The sequence below is a fragment of the Mixia osmundae genome (genome assembly GCF_000708205.1).
Source record: "Mixia osmundae IAM 14324 unplaced genomic scaffold scaffold_10, whole genome shotgun sequence".
Taxonomy (NCBI): domain Eukaryota; kingdom Fungi; phylum Basidiomycota; class Mixiomycetes; order Mixiales; family Mixiaceae; genus Mixia; species Mixia osmundae.
The window spans coordinates 167,519-183,165 of NW_014575554.1; the positions used below are offsets into that span (position 1 = coordinate 167,519).

General features: G+C 54.9%; 4 protein-coding genes across 4 annotated transcripts; 2 read left to right on the plus strand and 2 right to left on the minus strand.

Moving 5' to 3' along the window:
• The first annotated feature begins 23 nt into the window (after window positions 1-23).
• L969DRAFT_195434 (uncharacterized protein) lies at window positions 24-3,767 on the plus strand. The gene is made up of 3 exons (XM_014710409.1): window positions 24-75; window positions 128-3,554; window positions 3,623-3,767. Exons 1-2 carry the CDS (start codon window positions 73-75, stop codon window positions 3,551-3,553), a joined length of 3,429 nt encoding a protein of 1,142 aa, XP_014565895.1. The 5' UTR covers window positions 24-72; the 3' UTR covers window position 3,554; window positions 3,623-3,767.
• Window positions 3,561-5,892, minus strand: L969DRAFT_609411 (uncharacterized protein; the record flags this gene model as incomplete). The annotated part of the gene is made up of 6 exons (XM_014710410.1): window positions 3,561-4,301; window positions 4,357-4,675; window positions 4,725-4,940; window positions 4,991-5,480; window positions 5,528-5,716; window positions 5,775-5,892. The coding sequence occupies 6 exons, from the start codon at window positions 5,890-5,892 to the stop codon at window positions 3,561-3,563; spliced, it is 2,073 nt and encodes a 690-aa protein (XP_014565896.1).
• Window positions 5,893-5,896: 4 nt separating this feature from the next.
• L969DRAFT_89878 (uncharacterized protein) lies at window positions 5,897-14,893 on the plus strand. The gene is made up of 10 exons (XM_014710411.1): window positions 5,897-6,144; window positions 6,203-6,543; window positions 6,606-8,267; window positions 8,317-8,591; window positions 8,642-8,961; window positions 9,008-13,864; window positions 13,913-14,066; window positions 14,118-14,260; window positions 14,311-14,793; window positions 14,847-14,893. Exons 1-9 carry the CDS (start codon window positions 5,968-5,970, stop codon window positions 14,452-14,454), a joined length of 8,073 nt encoding a protein of 2,690 aa, XP_014565897.1. The 5' UTR covers window positions 5,897-5,967; the 3' UTR covers window positions 14,455-14,793; window positions 14,847-14,893.
• Window positions 14,311-15,525, minus strand: L969DRAFT_105119 (uncharacterized protein). The gene is made up of 5 exons (XM_014710412.1): window positions 15,499-15,525; window positions 15,124-15,441; window positions 14,986-15,071; window positions 14,847-14,934; window positions 14,311-14,793 (listed from the first exon to the last, which is right to left on the minus strand). Exons 1-5 carry the CDS (start codon window positions 15,511-15,513, stop codon window positions 14,497-14,499), a joined length of 804 nt encoding a protein of 267 aa, XP_014565898.1. The 5' UTR covers window positions 15,514-15,525; the 3' UTR covers window positions 14,311-14,496.
• Window positions 15,526-15,647: the final 122 nt, after the last annotated feature.

Genomic DNA, 15,647 nt, shown 5'->3' on the forward strand with positions numbered 1-15,647 from the left:
TGGCCAGCCAAGTCGCGAACAAAGTCGAGAAAGTTGCCGACAAAGGTTCGATTGTCTGCCGAAAGAGCCGTCATGGCGAGTCAGACTTGACCATGGAAGCGGCTCGCGCTGATGTATGCGCTAGCAGGGCTCCTTGCGACCCAAGTTACCGGATCTGGAGGAAGATCTGGCCGAGTTTCGAGCTCAGGAGTCAGCTTCATCTCAGGGCAGCTCTCGCTTTGCAGCGCAGGTCAAGGCAGGTCAGATTGATGCGCCGACGCTACGCCACATCGATGCAACAGATGGGCATCGACCTGAAGCCTTCAGCTTTGGTTCTGGTGCAGAAAGAGTCAGCTTCAATCTCGAGAGCCAGAGTGTGCCCCGAGCCGCTGGGAGCGCAAAGGGCAAGGCCAGGGTTGTGGGAGAGATCAGGGAGTCACACGAGAGTGAAAAGCCATCCTTTGCTCAAGCTGACCTTTCCTCGACTGGCTTTCCCATCGCCCAACATCGCTCGCAACGCGGCTCAAGATTCAGACAAGCAAAAGAAATTCCGCCAGCGTCAAGCACGCCGATAGCGACAATGGAAGCGAGTACATCGGCATCAAAGCTGGACTCTTCTGAGGACACAGCAATCTCTCGCGAGAACGAGGAGAGACTGGCCGGTTTGTCTCCTGGAGAGATCGAGCAAGCGCGACGAGAGGTCCTAGCTCAGCTGAATCCAAGCCTGATTTCCTTTCTCGAGAAGCGCCAAAGCAAGACACTATCACAGCAAAATGTCGTGCTGAAGACCATCCCGTCCGAGGAGGAGGAACCTCGATCTGAAGCAAAAGAGCTACGCGATTTGCGAGATCAGTTCTTTCCTGATGAGCCTTTGCATCCGCTCGCGACAGACGCCCCTGTCGAGCATGCACATCTACCGCCTGCATCAGAGCACGAGCCTCGGTTTACTGCGGACGGCCGGCAGGCAGACAAGAATAACAATCTTGCGCACACGATCACTCAAATACTTGCCATGACGGGCTCGACAGCAATTTCGCAAAGACGACTTGCGCTCAGTACAGCTCGTAACATACTGGCAGATTCAGAAAACCTAGCTCTACTCGGCCAGGAGGCCAACTTTCGGGAAACAATTGCTACAGCTGTCAAGTGCGCTGCCCGAGCCCTCGCAGATCGCGACGTCACCTGCAATGCCAATGCAATCCAGCTGTATTCAATCTTATGGCCGGACAACGTCGGGGCGAGCGACACCAAGCAACAATTGGCACGTACAGCTTCGACGACATTGCTCAATTTGGAGCCTCCACCCCTGGCAAGGCTTCAGCAACATCTCAACGAAATTATTAGCACCTTCGAAGAAGACCCGACCGGGCAATGCAAGCTGACAGTCATGAGGATCTGCCTCCTTCTGCGACATATGGCAAAGACAGCCATTGAAATGACAGACGCCATCGTGTCTACCCCTGGCCTTCTCGAGGCAGCCTGTCAGGCAGCTCATGGCGGCTCTTGGCCACCCATTCGACCGGCTCATCTGCCATTGTCAGAAGCGGTCTACCTGCTCACAGATCTCGTGCGTGCGTCTCGAGACTATGCAGTCGCCATTCTCGACAGGAAGCTACCGGATGGGCTTTTGCGCTTTGTCAGCCTGCCTCATTGGCGTCTATCGAGCAAAGCCGACCTCAGCTCAGAAGGCAAGGGGATGCTGGCAGCCACCTTCGAGCTCTGGAACGCACTGGCATGCTATGGTCTGGGCTGCAGCGTACGCACTTCTGCCATGTCATCTTTGGCGACGATCGAGATCGACTTGCTCAGCAAGTGGAGAGTACATGCCTCAGATGCAGAGTCTTGGCTCACGCTCGCTTGTACGTGGGCAACGTGCGCGCTCGATCCACATCAGACGACGCCAGAACACGATATCACTTGGTCTCAGGTGCAGAGCTGGCTCGACTCGGCTTGCACGCTAGCCGATGAAGCAAGCAAAAGTCTCGAGAGCCTTCCCGCCCGCCGAGTGCTCGGATCTGCTTACACCCTCATCAGTATCATCGTCACTGGATCGATGCGTAAGTCGCCTACTTCTCCGATTACAGCCCTCGTCTCGGCTCGGGTCGCAGCGCATCACCTGTCGGTCGAGATCTTCAGCATGCTGCTGCTCGGAGCAGAAGAGAATGACCCGCCAGAAGCAATGACGGCCATGTCTCATGCCTTTCAAGGCCGCATGCTGCTCAGCCGCGCACTATCCGAGCCTCGATCGAAGAGATCGCGACCTCTTTTCGTGGCCATCGAAGAAGTGGCAAAGAATATCGATGACTTGGCTCTGCAGAACCTCTTGTGTGTCGGCTTTGCGCGCCTTGACGTTCCTCCCAAGGAGAAGCTATCGGCAATCTGTAGCTTGCTGCCGTATCTGGCAGACGGCATGCAGCCGGAGGCCATCGAGCTGGTCAAGCTCGCACTCGAGCTCACTTCGCATCTCGAGCTTCTACCGCACTATGAAACGGCCATCTCGACTCGCATGAAGACGCTACGCACTGGTGCTCTGCCTCGCTCCGAACTGCTCAAAGTCTATGCACGACAACAAGCGCCTCTGCCGTCCATTGTCGAGCCGACGGAACACGATGGCGGAGCGCTACCGCCTGCATGGCCGTTCATGACGCTTGATGCGCTCCTCTCTGAAGACTATCCCCGTACGAGGGAGATCGTGCAGCAGATTCGACAGACATTCGATTTTGCGCGAGACCTCGCTCTGTGCGCCGAGCCCATCGTCGACGCAAAGCGAGTCAGTCAGTGGTCGCCGGGTGACCTCGTCTATCAGATCTTTCGCTTCTACTGCCTCGCCGCCAAAGAGTCTGGTAGCTCTCAGCCACTCTTTCTTGAGCAGACTGTCGCGGAAGCTGTCGATGCTTTGCTGCAGCCTTTCAGATCACCACGCCAGAAAGCTCTCAAGTCTGGCGAGACTGCACAGGATGCTTGTATCAAGATTGCTCGTCGCGAGAGGACAAACACAGGGTTGTTCTTGCAGCAGTATCAGGATCTGCTTGCATTCAACGCAGCTTATTCGATGCCCGAGAGCAGTTCGTCACGAGGCCAGATCACCTTGCAGGCATTGTTGCTCTTGCCGCTCGTCACTGATTCGTACGCGCACGACTATCGACGCTTGCTCTTCATCGACTATGCGCACAGTCTGCCGAGCTTCACATTGGCCGCCTCAGATCTGATCTTGGAGAGCTCTGGAGGGTTGACTGCCTTCTTCAAGCCGGCAGTGTCGGATCTGCCGACCCTTCAGGCGTTGCTCGATAGCCTGATCACAGACAGAGTTGAGCGTTCCAAGCAGCCCTTCATCCATTCCTACGCCAAATGGCATGTCGCGGCGGCTATCGCCAGCAAGAGCAACTACAGTGCCTCCCTGCTTACCACGCTTCTGACAAAGGCATCGGACGAAGTCGTTCGCAGTGTTTTCGACGCTCAACCGACCTCAACAGAGAGCCTCGCTGCTCGCAAGGTCTCCTGGCAGAGCCTAGTGCCTAATCACCAGACCAAGCTCAAAGAGCGCCTGCAAAAGCTCGCAACGAGCTTTGCATAGAGTAAGATCATACTTCAGCTATCGCCGTAGCCGACTGAAGTTTTGCTTTCTTGCGTTCGCTCTTGCCAGCGCGTTTCTTGGCTGGCGCTGCTGTTGGCTCGGATGCAACTTGCTCTGCTCCGATAGTCGTATCACCGTTGACGTCCTGATTTGGCTTCTGAGACCTCTTATCACTCTTCTCGAGCTTGGGCCTCTTGCTCTTCCTAGGGTAGACGGGCAAATCGGCGTCCTGGGGGACTTGCGCTCCCCATTCGCGACTGCTGAGATTCTTGCGGAGATCCCGTAGGCGCTTCTTCTTGCTCTTCTTGGTGTCATCGTCGAAGCGATACGGCGCGATCTTCCGCAAGCCGACATAGCTGTTCAGTTCCTGATCTGTCGCCATGAGGATCTCTGCAGGTGTAAGATCGAACCCTGAAGGCGGAACTTGGGTATAATGAAACCTGGTGGGAGTAGTGCCCGCCAGATCGCCGTAATTGAGCTTGTCGTACTCTTGAACGAGCTTGTCAAGCTGCCGCTTCCGTTCAGCAGGGTCGACGTCGACATTCTCTTCTGCTTCCTCGGCTTCACGCGCTCGCTTTTTGCTCTTCTTGTCCTTGCGCTTCTTCTTCTCCTTCTTCTTGCCAGATGAGGGCTCGAGAGGGTCATACGCGTCGCCACCCGGCTCGTAATCTGCCGCTTGCTCCTCGCCAACAATATCTGTGATATCGATATCGTCTTCCCAGATGGGCTTGCCGTCCGCATCTGTAGCCTGTATGTTTTAGCTGTATCAGCTTCGTCGTCTGCACTAGCAGATGCAAACCGACCTGATCTGCATAGTACTGCTCATCAAAAATACGCTGCATCATCTGATCGTGCTTATCAGGATCGAATTCGCCCTCGAGGTCGATGTCAGTCTGGAGCAGATCCTGTCTGCCCATGGTTTCGGCAAGCTTTGCAAGCTTGTCTTGGATCTCTCGTGACTTGAGATCGCGCAGTCTATCGAGCTCGGCGGCCTTCTTCGCTTTGAGCTCTGCTTTGCGGGCCTTGACGAGCTCGCGTGACTTCTTCCTCGTCTCGTCTTCTCGTCGCACCGAAGCGTTCGCAGCCGCGTCGCGAGCATGGGTGACGAGATCTGCCCCAGCCCTGATATGGCCATCAGCGCTACGGTCTGAGCAGAGATACAGAGACATACTCTTGCTCGAAGCGAAAGTTGTACTTTGTCTCGTACTCGTCTGCTCGCTCTTCGTACTCCTCGTCTTCGCTGTCGAACGCTTCATCTACTCGAGTCTGTGGCGGCACAGGATCCTCGAGCTCGACGGGCGCCTTTCTCGCAGGTTCTTCGACCATTTCTGAGTAAGAGGGCAGTTTCCGACTTGATTTGTCTAGCCAGCCTCGATCGAGGATGTAGCTGCAAGCCTTCGTCAGATCCGCACATGAAGCAAAAGGTGCAAGACCGACTTTCGCAAGAAGGCATCTGGATCCTCTGCAGGCTTTTCGGGCCTTGCAACATTCTTCTTATCTCTGACACGCTTGACTTTGGATGTACTTGCGACCGGCATCGCGTCGAGTGACTTGCTTGCATCGCTAGCCGATCTCAAGGCTGCTTCTACGTCTGCCTCGCCTACCGACTCGAGCAAGAAGCGCCTGTAAGCTTCATCCTCGTCCTCTTCGCCTGCCTCTGTATCTTCCCGCTGCACAAGCAGCACATCCTCGTCCGAGTCGGCATCGTCATTGAGCGCGTTACGAAAAGCGTCAGCGGTCTCACGCTGGAGTCGGACTGCCTCTTCGGCAGGCGTCGGGCGCTCGTGAACGTCTTCGGCGTCTCCGTTGCCCGCTGCAAGTATAGCTTGACGCTGAAAGTCTTTGAGATAGACGGGCTTGCTTTCCTTGGCCTTTTGCTTGCCTTTCGATGTTCTGGCTGCCGATTGCGCGTTCCTCTGTTCCTCCTCTGCCTGACTCATGAGCTCGCCTTCGAAGACGGACCAGGATGCGCACCCTCGAACCAGCGCTTGGTCTTCGAGGCATCATCATAGAGAGCTGTATCACCCCTTTTGATGCGTGCAATCGTCTTGAGGATGGCTGCATCGACCTGAGGCGTGACCAACTCGGCGTCCGAATCCTCAGACGAGTACTCTGTCGACTCTTCGTCCTCGGGCACATAGTCTCTGCCATACCGGTCTTGCACTGTGATGCCAACTTCATCAATTCGACATTTCTCTGCCGACCTGGCGCAGGCACTGACGCTGTGTGAGCTCCTCGCCCCGCTTCCGGCGCTCGTACTGCTCTGCGTAGTTCGAGTTGAGCTTGAAGCCGTTGGTGTGAGTGCTCGTGGAGGCTTCAGGCTCGTCGAACAAGTCCATCTCGGCTGCGACTCTTCAAAAAATTAGAGTCAACAAAAGTCACCGTCCTCAAATTCTGCTAGGCCTGCGCTCAGCATGGGCCGCTCCAGGGAAGGCAAGCTATGGAGCTCTACGTCTGCCAAACCCAAGCGCAAGTCGCTACCAGTGCCGGCCGCCAGCTCCTCAAGCACGAAGACGGCTAAACGGGACAGGAAAGGGAAAGCCAAGGCTCTGCCTGTCAAGAAGACTGCCTTTGTCGACACTCGCTTCAGGGTACGCTGGCTGGACTGAGCTCTTCGATGACGATGCTGAGATGGGAACGTCGTACCAGTATCAGACCCTCTCGGCCAAGCTCAATGCAATCTCGGTCGACTTGAGTTCCTTGCTCGACCGCAGCCAGGCTTATGCTTTCGAGTCCGACTTGGAAGCCAGCGAGGATGAAGGAGAAGCGAGTACATCAACCAAGCAATCAAGCGAGACACCTTTCTCCAAGCAACTCGCCTCGCTCGTCTTGCTCAACACGACCACACCGTTCGTTATATTCTCGAGACAGGTCGCTCCAGCGTCTCGAAGCCTACCTTTGATTGTCCATCATCGCCATAGGATCGTCAAGAGCATCGTCGACGCTCTTGCTGGTCCGGGCTCTGCGTTATGCGCGGATGCTGTAATCGAGTGCGTCCTCCGAAGTAGCTCCATCGTTCGTTGGCGCTGATGGGCTGCCTCTGCTTCGAAAGGCTGATCCCGCAATTCTTGAACACGCTGCCATCCTATGCTCTGCTCGAACCACTCATGCCACAGTTGCTAGCCGGCTTGATCGATCTGAGCACGTCAAGCACCACCGATCCTGCTCATCTCGAGAAAGCCGTCCAGACCATCGCTTTCATCTTTCGCGAATTGGCACGAGAGCTTGTCAAGCAGCCAGACTACTGCTGGAATTTTCTACGCGTCGCATTGGGTGCTGCACCGCGCAAGCAGCCTGCCCTCGCGGAGCCCATTGTAGCCGACGCATCTGATGACGAGGACCTGTTCGACGGCGAGGAGATTGCGGACCTGCCCCAGCCGTCTATCGATGGACTACGCCTCGAAGCTTCTCTCGATGACAGCGCAGCCACCATGGAGGAAGTCGCTGAGCCCGTTACGCCCACGCTCGCCACTCCGACGCGGCGCAAGATCGTAAAGCCGCAGATCAGGCACCTTCTCGCGAGCGCGTTTGCGTTTCTCATTCGCAAGTCTAGCGCATCTCAGCTAGACGACTTCTTCGAGATCATGTTCGCCGATCTGCAAGAGCTCGTCGCCGCTGACGACGCCTCGATCGATGCTCTAGCTCAGAGCGTCGCTTGGATCGTCGTCGAGAGCGTTCAGAGTGTGGAGCATCAGCTACATAGCCACGCGCCGAGTATCTTCAAGGCCTTTCTGACCATCGCTTCTCGTCATTGTGACGACTCGAGCTGGCCGCTTCGTACAGTCGAGGCTGCGCTTACCGCTGTCTTACATCAGACCAGATCGGATCCCTTTACAGCTTCTGCTGACGTTATCATCCAGCATGCCAGCTCTCAGATCGAATCTACGAACAAGGCGGCTCAGATTTTTGCCCTTTCAGTACTTGATACTCTGTCAGCAGTACGCAGCGCAAATCGACTGAGTGCCCGCGGGCGCAACAGCATCTGGATCGCCCTTCAGCAACAGCTACATTCGAACCTATCAGATCCAGATCTCCTGTCTGGTCTTACAGAGGTCGTCAGCAACTTACTGCTCACGGCCGATCTGCAAGAGACTCTCGGCAAAGCACGGATTTCGCTGGAAGCGTTATTTACTCCAGAACGTCGTCGGTACGCATACTACCTTGCTCGCGTCCTAGCGTCCCAAAAAGCCAGCCACTTTGGAGCAGTCGTACTGTCAAGAGTTCTCCATCTAGCGATCAGTGATCTGTCGCAGACAGATGAGGCATGGTTGCTGCTCGCTTTCCTTGCTCGAGAGAACCAGCTGCTGGATATGGCGACCATTGATAGAGGCGTATGGCCTGCAAAGCTACGCCTCCAGATAGCCAGACTCGCCGATGACTTGGGAAGCTCATCCGGCGATGCTACTGCGGCTACTTTTGCGAAGCTAGTTGTTGCTGAATACCATCCTATCCTTCTCGAAAGCCAAACAACCGAGTTCCTTGCCAAATTCGCACTCACACTACAATCAGTGCATGATGCCCGATCTCGCTACATGACTTCCGCAAATAACCCTGCAACCCTTCTCGCTCAGATCTTACGGACTCTGACCGCAGCTACGACCACCACGATGGCAGGCCTCTCGCTTGATATCACCATCGATTGTCATCACTGGTGCGCAGAAGTCTTGCAAGCTACCCCGACCCAGAGCAAGAATGTTTGCACGTCAAACGAAGGGTCCGCGAGCCTTCACTGTAGTCGACCAAATGCTGAAATGGCCTTGCAGTCCTTCTCCTGATCGCATTAATGCCCTCATCCGCAATGTCCTCTCGGAGAGCAAGGAGCTTCGCGTCGCCTCACTCAAAATGCTGTTACATATCTGCTCGAATGAAAAGTACGCAGCGCTCAAGTCGACAGTCGAGGCTGCCGTCAGAGTAGAAGAGACGTCGCTTACTTTTCAACAAGCTCGCGAGCTGGGTATGTATGTCCGCAAAGTGGCAATCAACGCGCGCGCTTCAAACTCGGAAGTCGCTATTTCCGTCGCTGTACACCTTTCTGCAGGTGAGATGACCTGCGCCGAGCTCTTGCGCGCGCTGACATGAGTCATGTAGCTTTGTTGAAAGTCAACTTCAAGCCAATTTGGTCAGATGCCACCCAGAATCTACTTGACTTGCTGCAACACTCGCCTGCTCAAACGTGGCCTGTCATCAGCAGTCAGCTTGAGAAGGTCGCTCGATACAAGACCGATCTGATTCAATCGCCTTCTCCGACATGGCGGTACACTGCGGATACATACCGGGAACAGCAGGAAGACTTGCTGAGCAGCTCTGAATTTGTTTGCTCGCACAGAAAAGCGGTGCACGTAGTATATAGTCGCCTCGAACACCTCGGCTCAGTACACAATGCCCTGGATGCCTTATTCGCCATAGATGTGAGTGTGACCCGTGCGATAGCTCGAAAAACTTATGCGCATGCAGATCGATCCAACCTCTCGCTTGGTCTACAGCTCGTACGAGTATCAGCTGCTCCAAGTCTTACGCAAATCGCCAGCGATTGTTGCGCAGTATGGACGCTTCTTTGTGCAGCTATTTTTCGATCTCTTTGCGGACAAGGACACTTCGGATGAAGTAGAAGCAGAGACGGATGCGGAAGGAGGTTTGAGCACCCGCTCTGATCAGCCTCCGATGTCCGGCAAGCTTACAAGGCAGCGCTTGCGATCTTGGCAGGAGGTCATCGTTGTCTTGCCGAACCCCAAAGCACTATACCGTTCGGATGACCTTCGCGCTTTCCACACAGACATGCTCTCTCATGGCGATTCAGCAATACAGACTCTGGCCGTCGACTGTCTACTTGCATACAAGACTGCGCAACTTGCGCCTCACAAGGACATGCTGAAAGGCTTACTGAACGGCAGCGCTATGCGCGAAAACCTCCTCGGCTTTGCCGAGCTCCTGCAGTCAGGCACCGTCGTCGGCGACGATCGCAAGATCCTCGTGCCTATCGTCGTGCGACTCCTGTATGGCATTTTGACTTCTCGCAGCTCGGTTCACTCAGATTCAGCATACGGTCAGTCTGCGCGCAGGACGGCGATTATGTCTACGCTTCGCGAACTCATGCCGACAGAGCTGGATACGCTCGTCGACCTCATGCTTGCTCCCTTTGGCACCCTGTCAATCTCCGAGCAAGACCTCGCACGTGTACAGCTAAATGAGGGCTTCACCGCGAAGCGACAGATTGGTCTGCTGACGCTGCTGGCTGAACTCATCAAGCATCTTTGCAGCTCCCTAGTCCACCGCATGCCGGATATTGCCGGTGCCCTCACAGTACTGCTTTGCTCATCCCAGAGACTCATCGATGAAGCTGCAAGTGGTTCAACCATCAATGCCTGCAGGAAGATCAGACAGCTAGGCTTGAAGCGGTTGAAAGAGCTCTTCGAGCGTGACATTGATTTCACGTTCGACGCGTACCTCGCTGTCATATTTGCGACCGTCATATCGCCTCGTATACCCACTTTTGCGGTAGAGAACAGCCAAGCACTCTCGGCGATGTTCGAGCTGTTCATCACATGGTCAAACGAGCCGGCGTACGCGCACTTTCTGTCGCGGTACGATGCCCGTCTTATACCGGCCTTATACGACTGTCTCGCTGTTGACAACGTGCGACCGGCCGTAATCATAGGTGTACTCGAGGTGATCAATAACCTGCTGACGAATGCGAGAGAATCGTCGATTGAAGGCAAAATGGATGACGGTGTTCTCAGGCTCAGTCATTTGCTAGACTGCCTCACTGCAAACTTACGGCATCGCCCGACGTCTCTAGCATCACGAGATGTGCTAGGACAAAGCCAACTGAAGACTCTGTCGGCCCTCGCACCTTCTATTGAAAACGGCGATCAAGCTAACAAGTTGCTTGTCCTGCTGCTGGCTTTGATCGACAAACCTTTCAAACAAGTTCCGGATTCCGTCAAAAGTGACCTGTTGGCCATCGCCACCAGACTCGTCGGCTCGGCTTTTGACGACGACAATGCGGTAGGCTTCGTGCAAGCTTATAAGTCAGTGTCGCGATGTCTTGAGACCGTGCAGCTCCGTGCTGGGCGCGAGAACGCCGTTGCTTGCATTGGAGCTCTCTCGCTGTCACACGATTCGGACGAATTGGCAGTCACTGCATCCCTGATTGGCGATCTAGAAGCTTACTCGGGGCGGCGACTCGGCGAACCCGATTTTGAGCGTAGACTGTCAGCCTTCAACAAGATCAACGAGACGCTCTATAGCACCTTGACAGAGATGCAGTGGAGGCCTATCCTTCACAGTCTACTGTTCCACATGCGCGACATCAATGAGTATGCCATCAGAAGTAATGCGACCTTTGGCCTATGTCGATTCCTGGAGGCTGTGCCTGGATCTAGCATTCCACTCGATTCACTTATCGAGCCTCTTCTGCTTCCCGGCCTTACAGCCGCGATGTTATCACCACACGAGCCCGTGCGTGCCGAGATCATGACGGTGCTGGATGCTGCGGCAAAGCTCAAAATCGAATCTGCCAACCTCAAGCAATTGGCTGCTTTGACAGCAGGCAACGACGTCGAGGCCAGCTTTTTTACAAATATATACCACGTTCAAATCCATCGTCGCAAGCGAGCGATGCAACGCCTGGGTAACACGGCGCTAAAGGGGTCCCTATCCAGTGCGCTGGTCAAATCGCTCTTTATTCCACTTCTGCGTCATTACATTGCTGGCGCGTCGGACATCAAAGACCAGGAGTTGATTAATGAAGCCGTCCTTGCAATGGGGCAGACGGCTGCTGCACTTGAGTGGCGAGCGTACATCGCCTTAGTCGGCCAGTACACCAGACAAGTCAAGGTGGCTAAAGCGGCAGAATCGGCCGACGCTACCAGTGCGCAACAGAAGCTTGCGATTCGTACACTAGTAGCGATATTGCGCAATTTTCGGCTCGCTGCGCACCCAGAGCATCGTGCTGAGCAGATAGAAGCGACCCGTGTGCGCTTCCTGCCACGCCTTATGCGTATGCTCGAGCAGAGGGATGAGGCGGAAGCCATCAACCGCATACCGCTCGCAGAAGGCATTGCAACTGTGCTGCAGCAAATGCCTGGCGACGCGCGTCGACGGCAGGTGCTTAGCCTGCTAACAGCGCTGGCCGGTATCCTCAAGAGCAAAGCGCAAGATGTCAGAGACTCGACACGTGCGACGATTTGCACAATCTCTACCGCACTCGGTCCTGAGTATTTGGCAGATCTCGTCAAGGAGCTGAAAGAGGCTCTAGCTCGGGGTCCTCAGCTCCACATCCTCGCTATGACTATACATGCTTTGCTTGCTCGGCATGTCGCCGCTGGCACTCCTGAGTTCGACGAGGCTCTGTCTGTCGCTGTGCCTGTTCTTGCGAACGATTGCTTTGGCCAGCCCGCGAAAGAGCGTGCATCCCAGGACTTCCGATCAAAGACCAAGGTCAAAGAAGTCAGAGCATTCAAGAGCGAAGATTCGTTCCAGATCTTAGCTGAGCACATGTCGCCTACAAGCACGCCCATATTGTTGGCGCCGATCCGAGACCTTTTACAGCAGACAGAGGGTAGCAAGGCCCTGCAGCACGCCCAAGATGTCCTGCGTCGCATCGCTCAAGGCATACGTCTCAATAAGAATTTTGACAACAACACGCTGCTCGAGCTGTGCAATGCACTCATCAGTCAGAACACAGACTTTCTGCGACCTCGACCGAAGCGTGTCAAGACCAAAGCAGCAGCTGCTGATTACCGCATCCAGATGTCTGCCAAGGTTGCCATCGAAGATGATCATTTCCGCCAGAATGCTCATATCTTCGTCTCTTTCGGTCTCGATCTATTGAACGCGTCCTTCAAGGCCGCTAGATATGACATGCGTGACTCTGCGACCGTGGCCAAGCTCGATCCACTGATCGAAGTCGTTGGCAATACTTTGTTCTCGGATCATACCGATGTACTTTCTCGTAGTCTCAAGGCTGCCGCATCGCTCGTGCACTTTCCACTTACTTCCGTCAGCAAGGCAAGCCCCCTTGTGCTGTCGCAGGTGTTCAGCATCTTGCAAGACATGGGTAGCGCGCAGACAGAGGTCAGCCAGAACGCCTACAAGACGCTTGCTGTCATCTTGAGAGACTGCCCCAATGTCAAAGTCGAGGAGGACGAGCTTGTGAGCGTTCTGCATACGATCAAAGCTGGCATCGAAGATCCAGATGATCAGGCGACTATGTTCACCCTGCTGCGTGCAGTCATGGCGCGCAAACTCGTCGCGCCCGAGATCTACGAGCTCATGGATAAGATAGCCGAGACACTCGTCACAAATCAAACAAGTCAGGTCAGGCAGATCTGCAGATCTGTCTATCTGCAATTTTTGCTCGACTATCCCCAAGGCAAGCAGCGTCTGCATCAGTCCATGACATTCCTGGCCAAGAATTTATCATACGTCTACGAAAGCGGTCGCGCCTCGGTTCTCGAGATTTTGAGTGCCATCATTGGCAAGTTTAATCAAGACCTGGTCGCTCAGCATGCCGATATGCTCTTCACGGCACTTGTTCTGTGCCTCGGCAATGAGCAAGCGGCTCGCTGTCGGGAAATGTCTATCGAAGTTCTGAAGGCTTTACATGCTCGGCTGACACCATCATTGCGGAAGCAGCAGCGAGATTTGCTCGCACTGTGGGCAGCGGGAGACGGCAACAAGGTCCTGCAACGAACAGCACTGCAAGTACTCGGTGCGCTGAACGCTGCGCCCTCGCCCACTGTCCTTGCTCCCATGTTCGCTGTCATTCGCGAAAGCGCCTTGCACATCGGTACGGACCAGCTAGAAGACAGCGAGATTGATTGGCAGACGTCTTATCAGGCGCTCAATGCGATTGCGAAGCAGCTGCCAGGTCTTGATGCTGCAAGTGTATTTACGCCCGATCTCGACTGGGCGTCTATACAGAGCCATTTGACCTTTCCTCATGCATGGGTCAGACTGGCGACCAGTCGTCTTCTCGGAGCACTCTACGATCTCGGCAAAGATCTGGTTGCAACTGGAAAGCTACCTGAAGAGCATATCCTCTCGACCGCTTCGTTGCTCGACGCTGCCTTCAAGTCGGTTCGTCAGCTCGAGAGCGAGCACCTGACGGATGAGCTCGCAACGCAAGCCATACGCAATATTCTCTTCACTTTCAAGGCCTTTCAAGCTCGTCATCCTCTTGTCATCAACAGCGCTGTCTCCGCGGACTACAGCCCGGCGCAAGAGCCAGTGCGGTGGATGCTCGATCGCCTCACCCGGCGCTTGCGCAATGCTTACGTGCATCGACCGAGCGTATATAATGGTGATCAAGTACGCTCGTTTGCAAGAAGCCTTGGCCGATACTGACAGGACTGACAGCGCGTCTGGTCACGCGAAGCTCTGTCACTTCTCAAGCTACTTGCAGCGATCGTTCAACAGCTCGAACCCGAGGCTTTGGCCGCTGTGCTCGGTGATCTTGTGTCGCCTCTATACAATCTTATCGAGGACGGTAACACCGCTGATCCTCAAGTCGGTATGTATATCTTCCCCGGGTATACGAACAAGGCTCACCGTGGTTCCGCAGTCGAAATCCAGAATCTCGCGATCGAATTCAGAGAGCTCTTACAGGCCAAAGCCGGTGTGTCTGCGGTTGCAACAGCCTATAGCACAGTCAAACAGGCTGCAATCGATAGACGCAACCAGCGCAAGGCTGCAGCTGCCGTAGCTGTGCGTCCTTGCTGCCGTCTTCACGACGCTGAGCTGACCCCGATTTGTAGGTTGTCAATGATCCTGAGACGGAAGCAAGGCGGCGCGAGAAACGCGCAGCAGTGCGATCGGTTGCGAAAAAGCGTAAGGCAGAGTCATACGCTCGCAAGAAGGAGAATTATGGCGACATCAAGTTGAAAAAGTCGAAGTATTAGATTATGTTGATGTCAACAACAAAGTGCAGGCGTGCTTGTATGCTACCGAGACGCGATTGCTCTCGCAGTCTCTAGTGACATTATGCCATGGTCTTCTTCTCCCAATGGCTCTAGCTGGTCCCACAGCTGATCGAGTTCAATGTCAATGGCGAGTGCGGCAGATTGCCCGGACGAGTTGACCATTTTGGGCGGGGCCGGTCCTGGCGTGGCAGGCTGCGCAGGAGAAGTGGGCGAGACGGGCAAAGCCTGCGCTGTGGGAAGCGCAGACGCAAGCCGTCTGAGAGGCTCGATCTGTCTAGGTAGCGGCAACACCCATATCTTCTCACGCAGGCGCTTATGCTGTTCCCGAATCGCTTAGCTTATGGCCAGGCAAGGACATGCACGAGACTGACTCGCTCGCGATCATCTTCTATGCGGCGAAGAACGTCGTTGTGCGAGAACTTGTGGAATGCTGCTGCTTCGCCTTGGCTGGCAGACGCTCTGCAGACCGCGTCAGTCGTGATGGAGGGCACAAGGGCACGTCAAATTCGCCTTGCGTTACGAGAGTCTAATGCTCTCTCGACAGGTTCGACGATCTCTGGCGCTATCATCCGCTTCGTCTTCCACACTTTAAGTATCTGTTGGACAGAAATTGTGATCTATGTGACGGAACGGGCAGGATCGGCCGACCTGCTTGGCGCTCATGAGATTGAGAATGCCCTCTCGCTCTCGGGGTACGACGAGGCCGACGAGCTTGCCGAGATCGCGCTTGGTAGACTCGAGGTAAGAAGTGATGCCCGAATTGAGAGCGGCGTCGAGGAGACTGTCGATAGCAAAGAAGATATTGATGCGCGCATTGATGCTGCTCTTCTCGCACTCCTCGACGAGACAATCCCAGATGTCGTCACTGCTTCGGGGTGCATGCTTGATGGCGAATGCGACGACCTTTTGTATCGATTGCTGAGATGAATTGAGTCGTCTTATCACCGAAACAAATTGCATTCGGATCTGCCGAGAACATCTCCGTCAGTCTCGCCGCGCCGAAAAGATATAAAAGGGACTCGCCTCGAAAGCGTCCATGCTCGTCGGGCCTTTCGACAGAGACGGCTCACTTGAATCATCGCGACTATTTGATTTGGCAACATACAAGTGCCACGAGAGCATTAGCCGCGTCGCGTTCGACGAATTTGTTGTGTCGAGGCGAGTCGATCCAG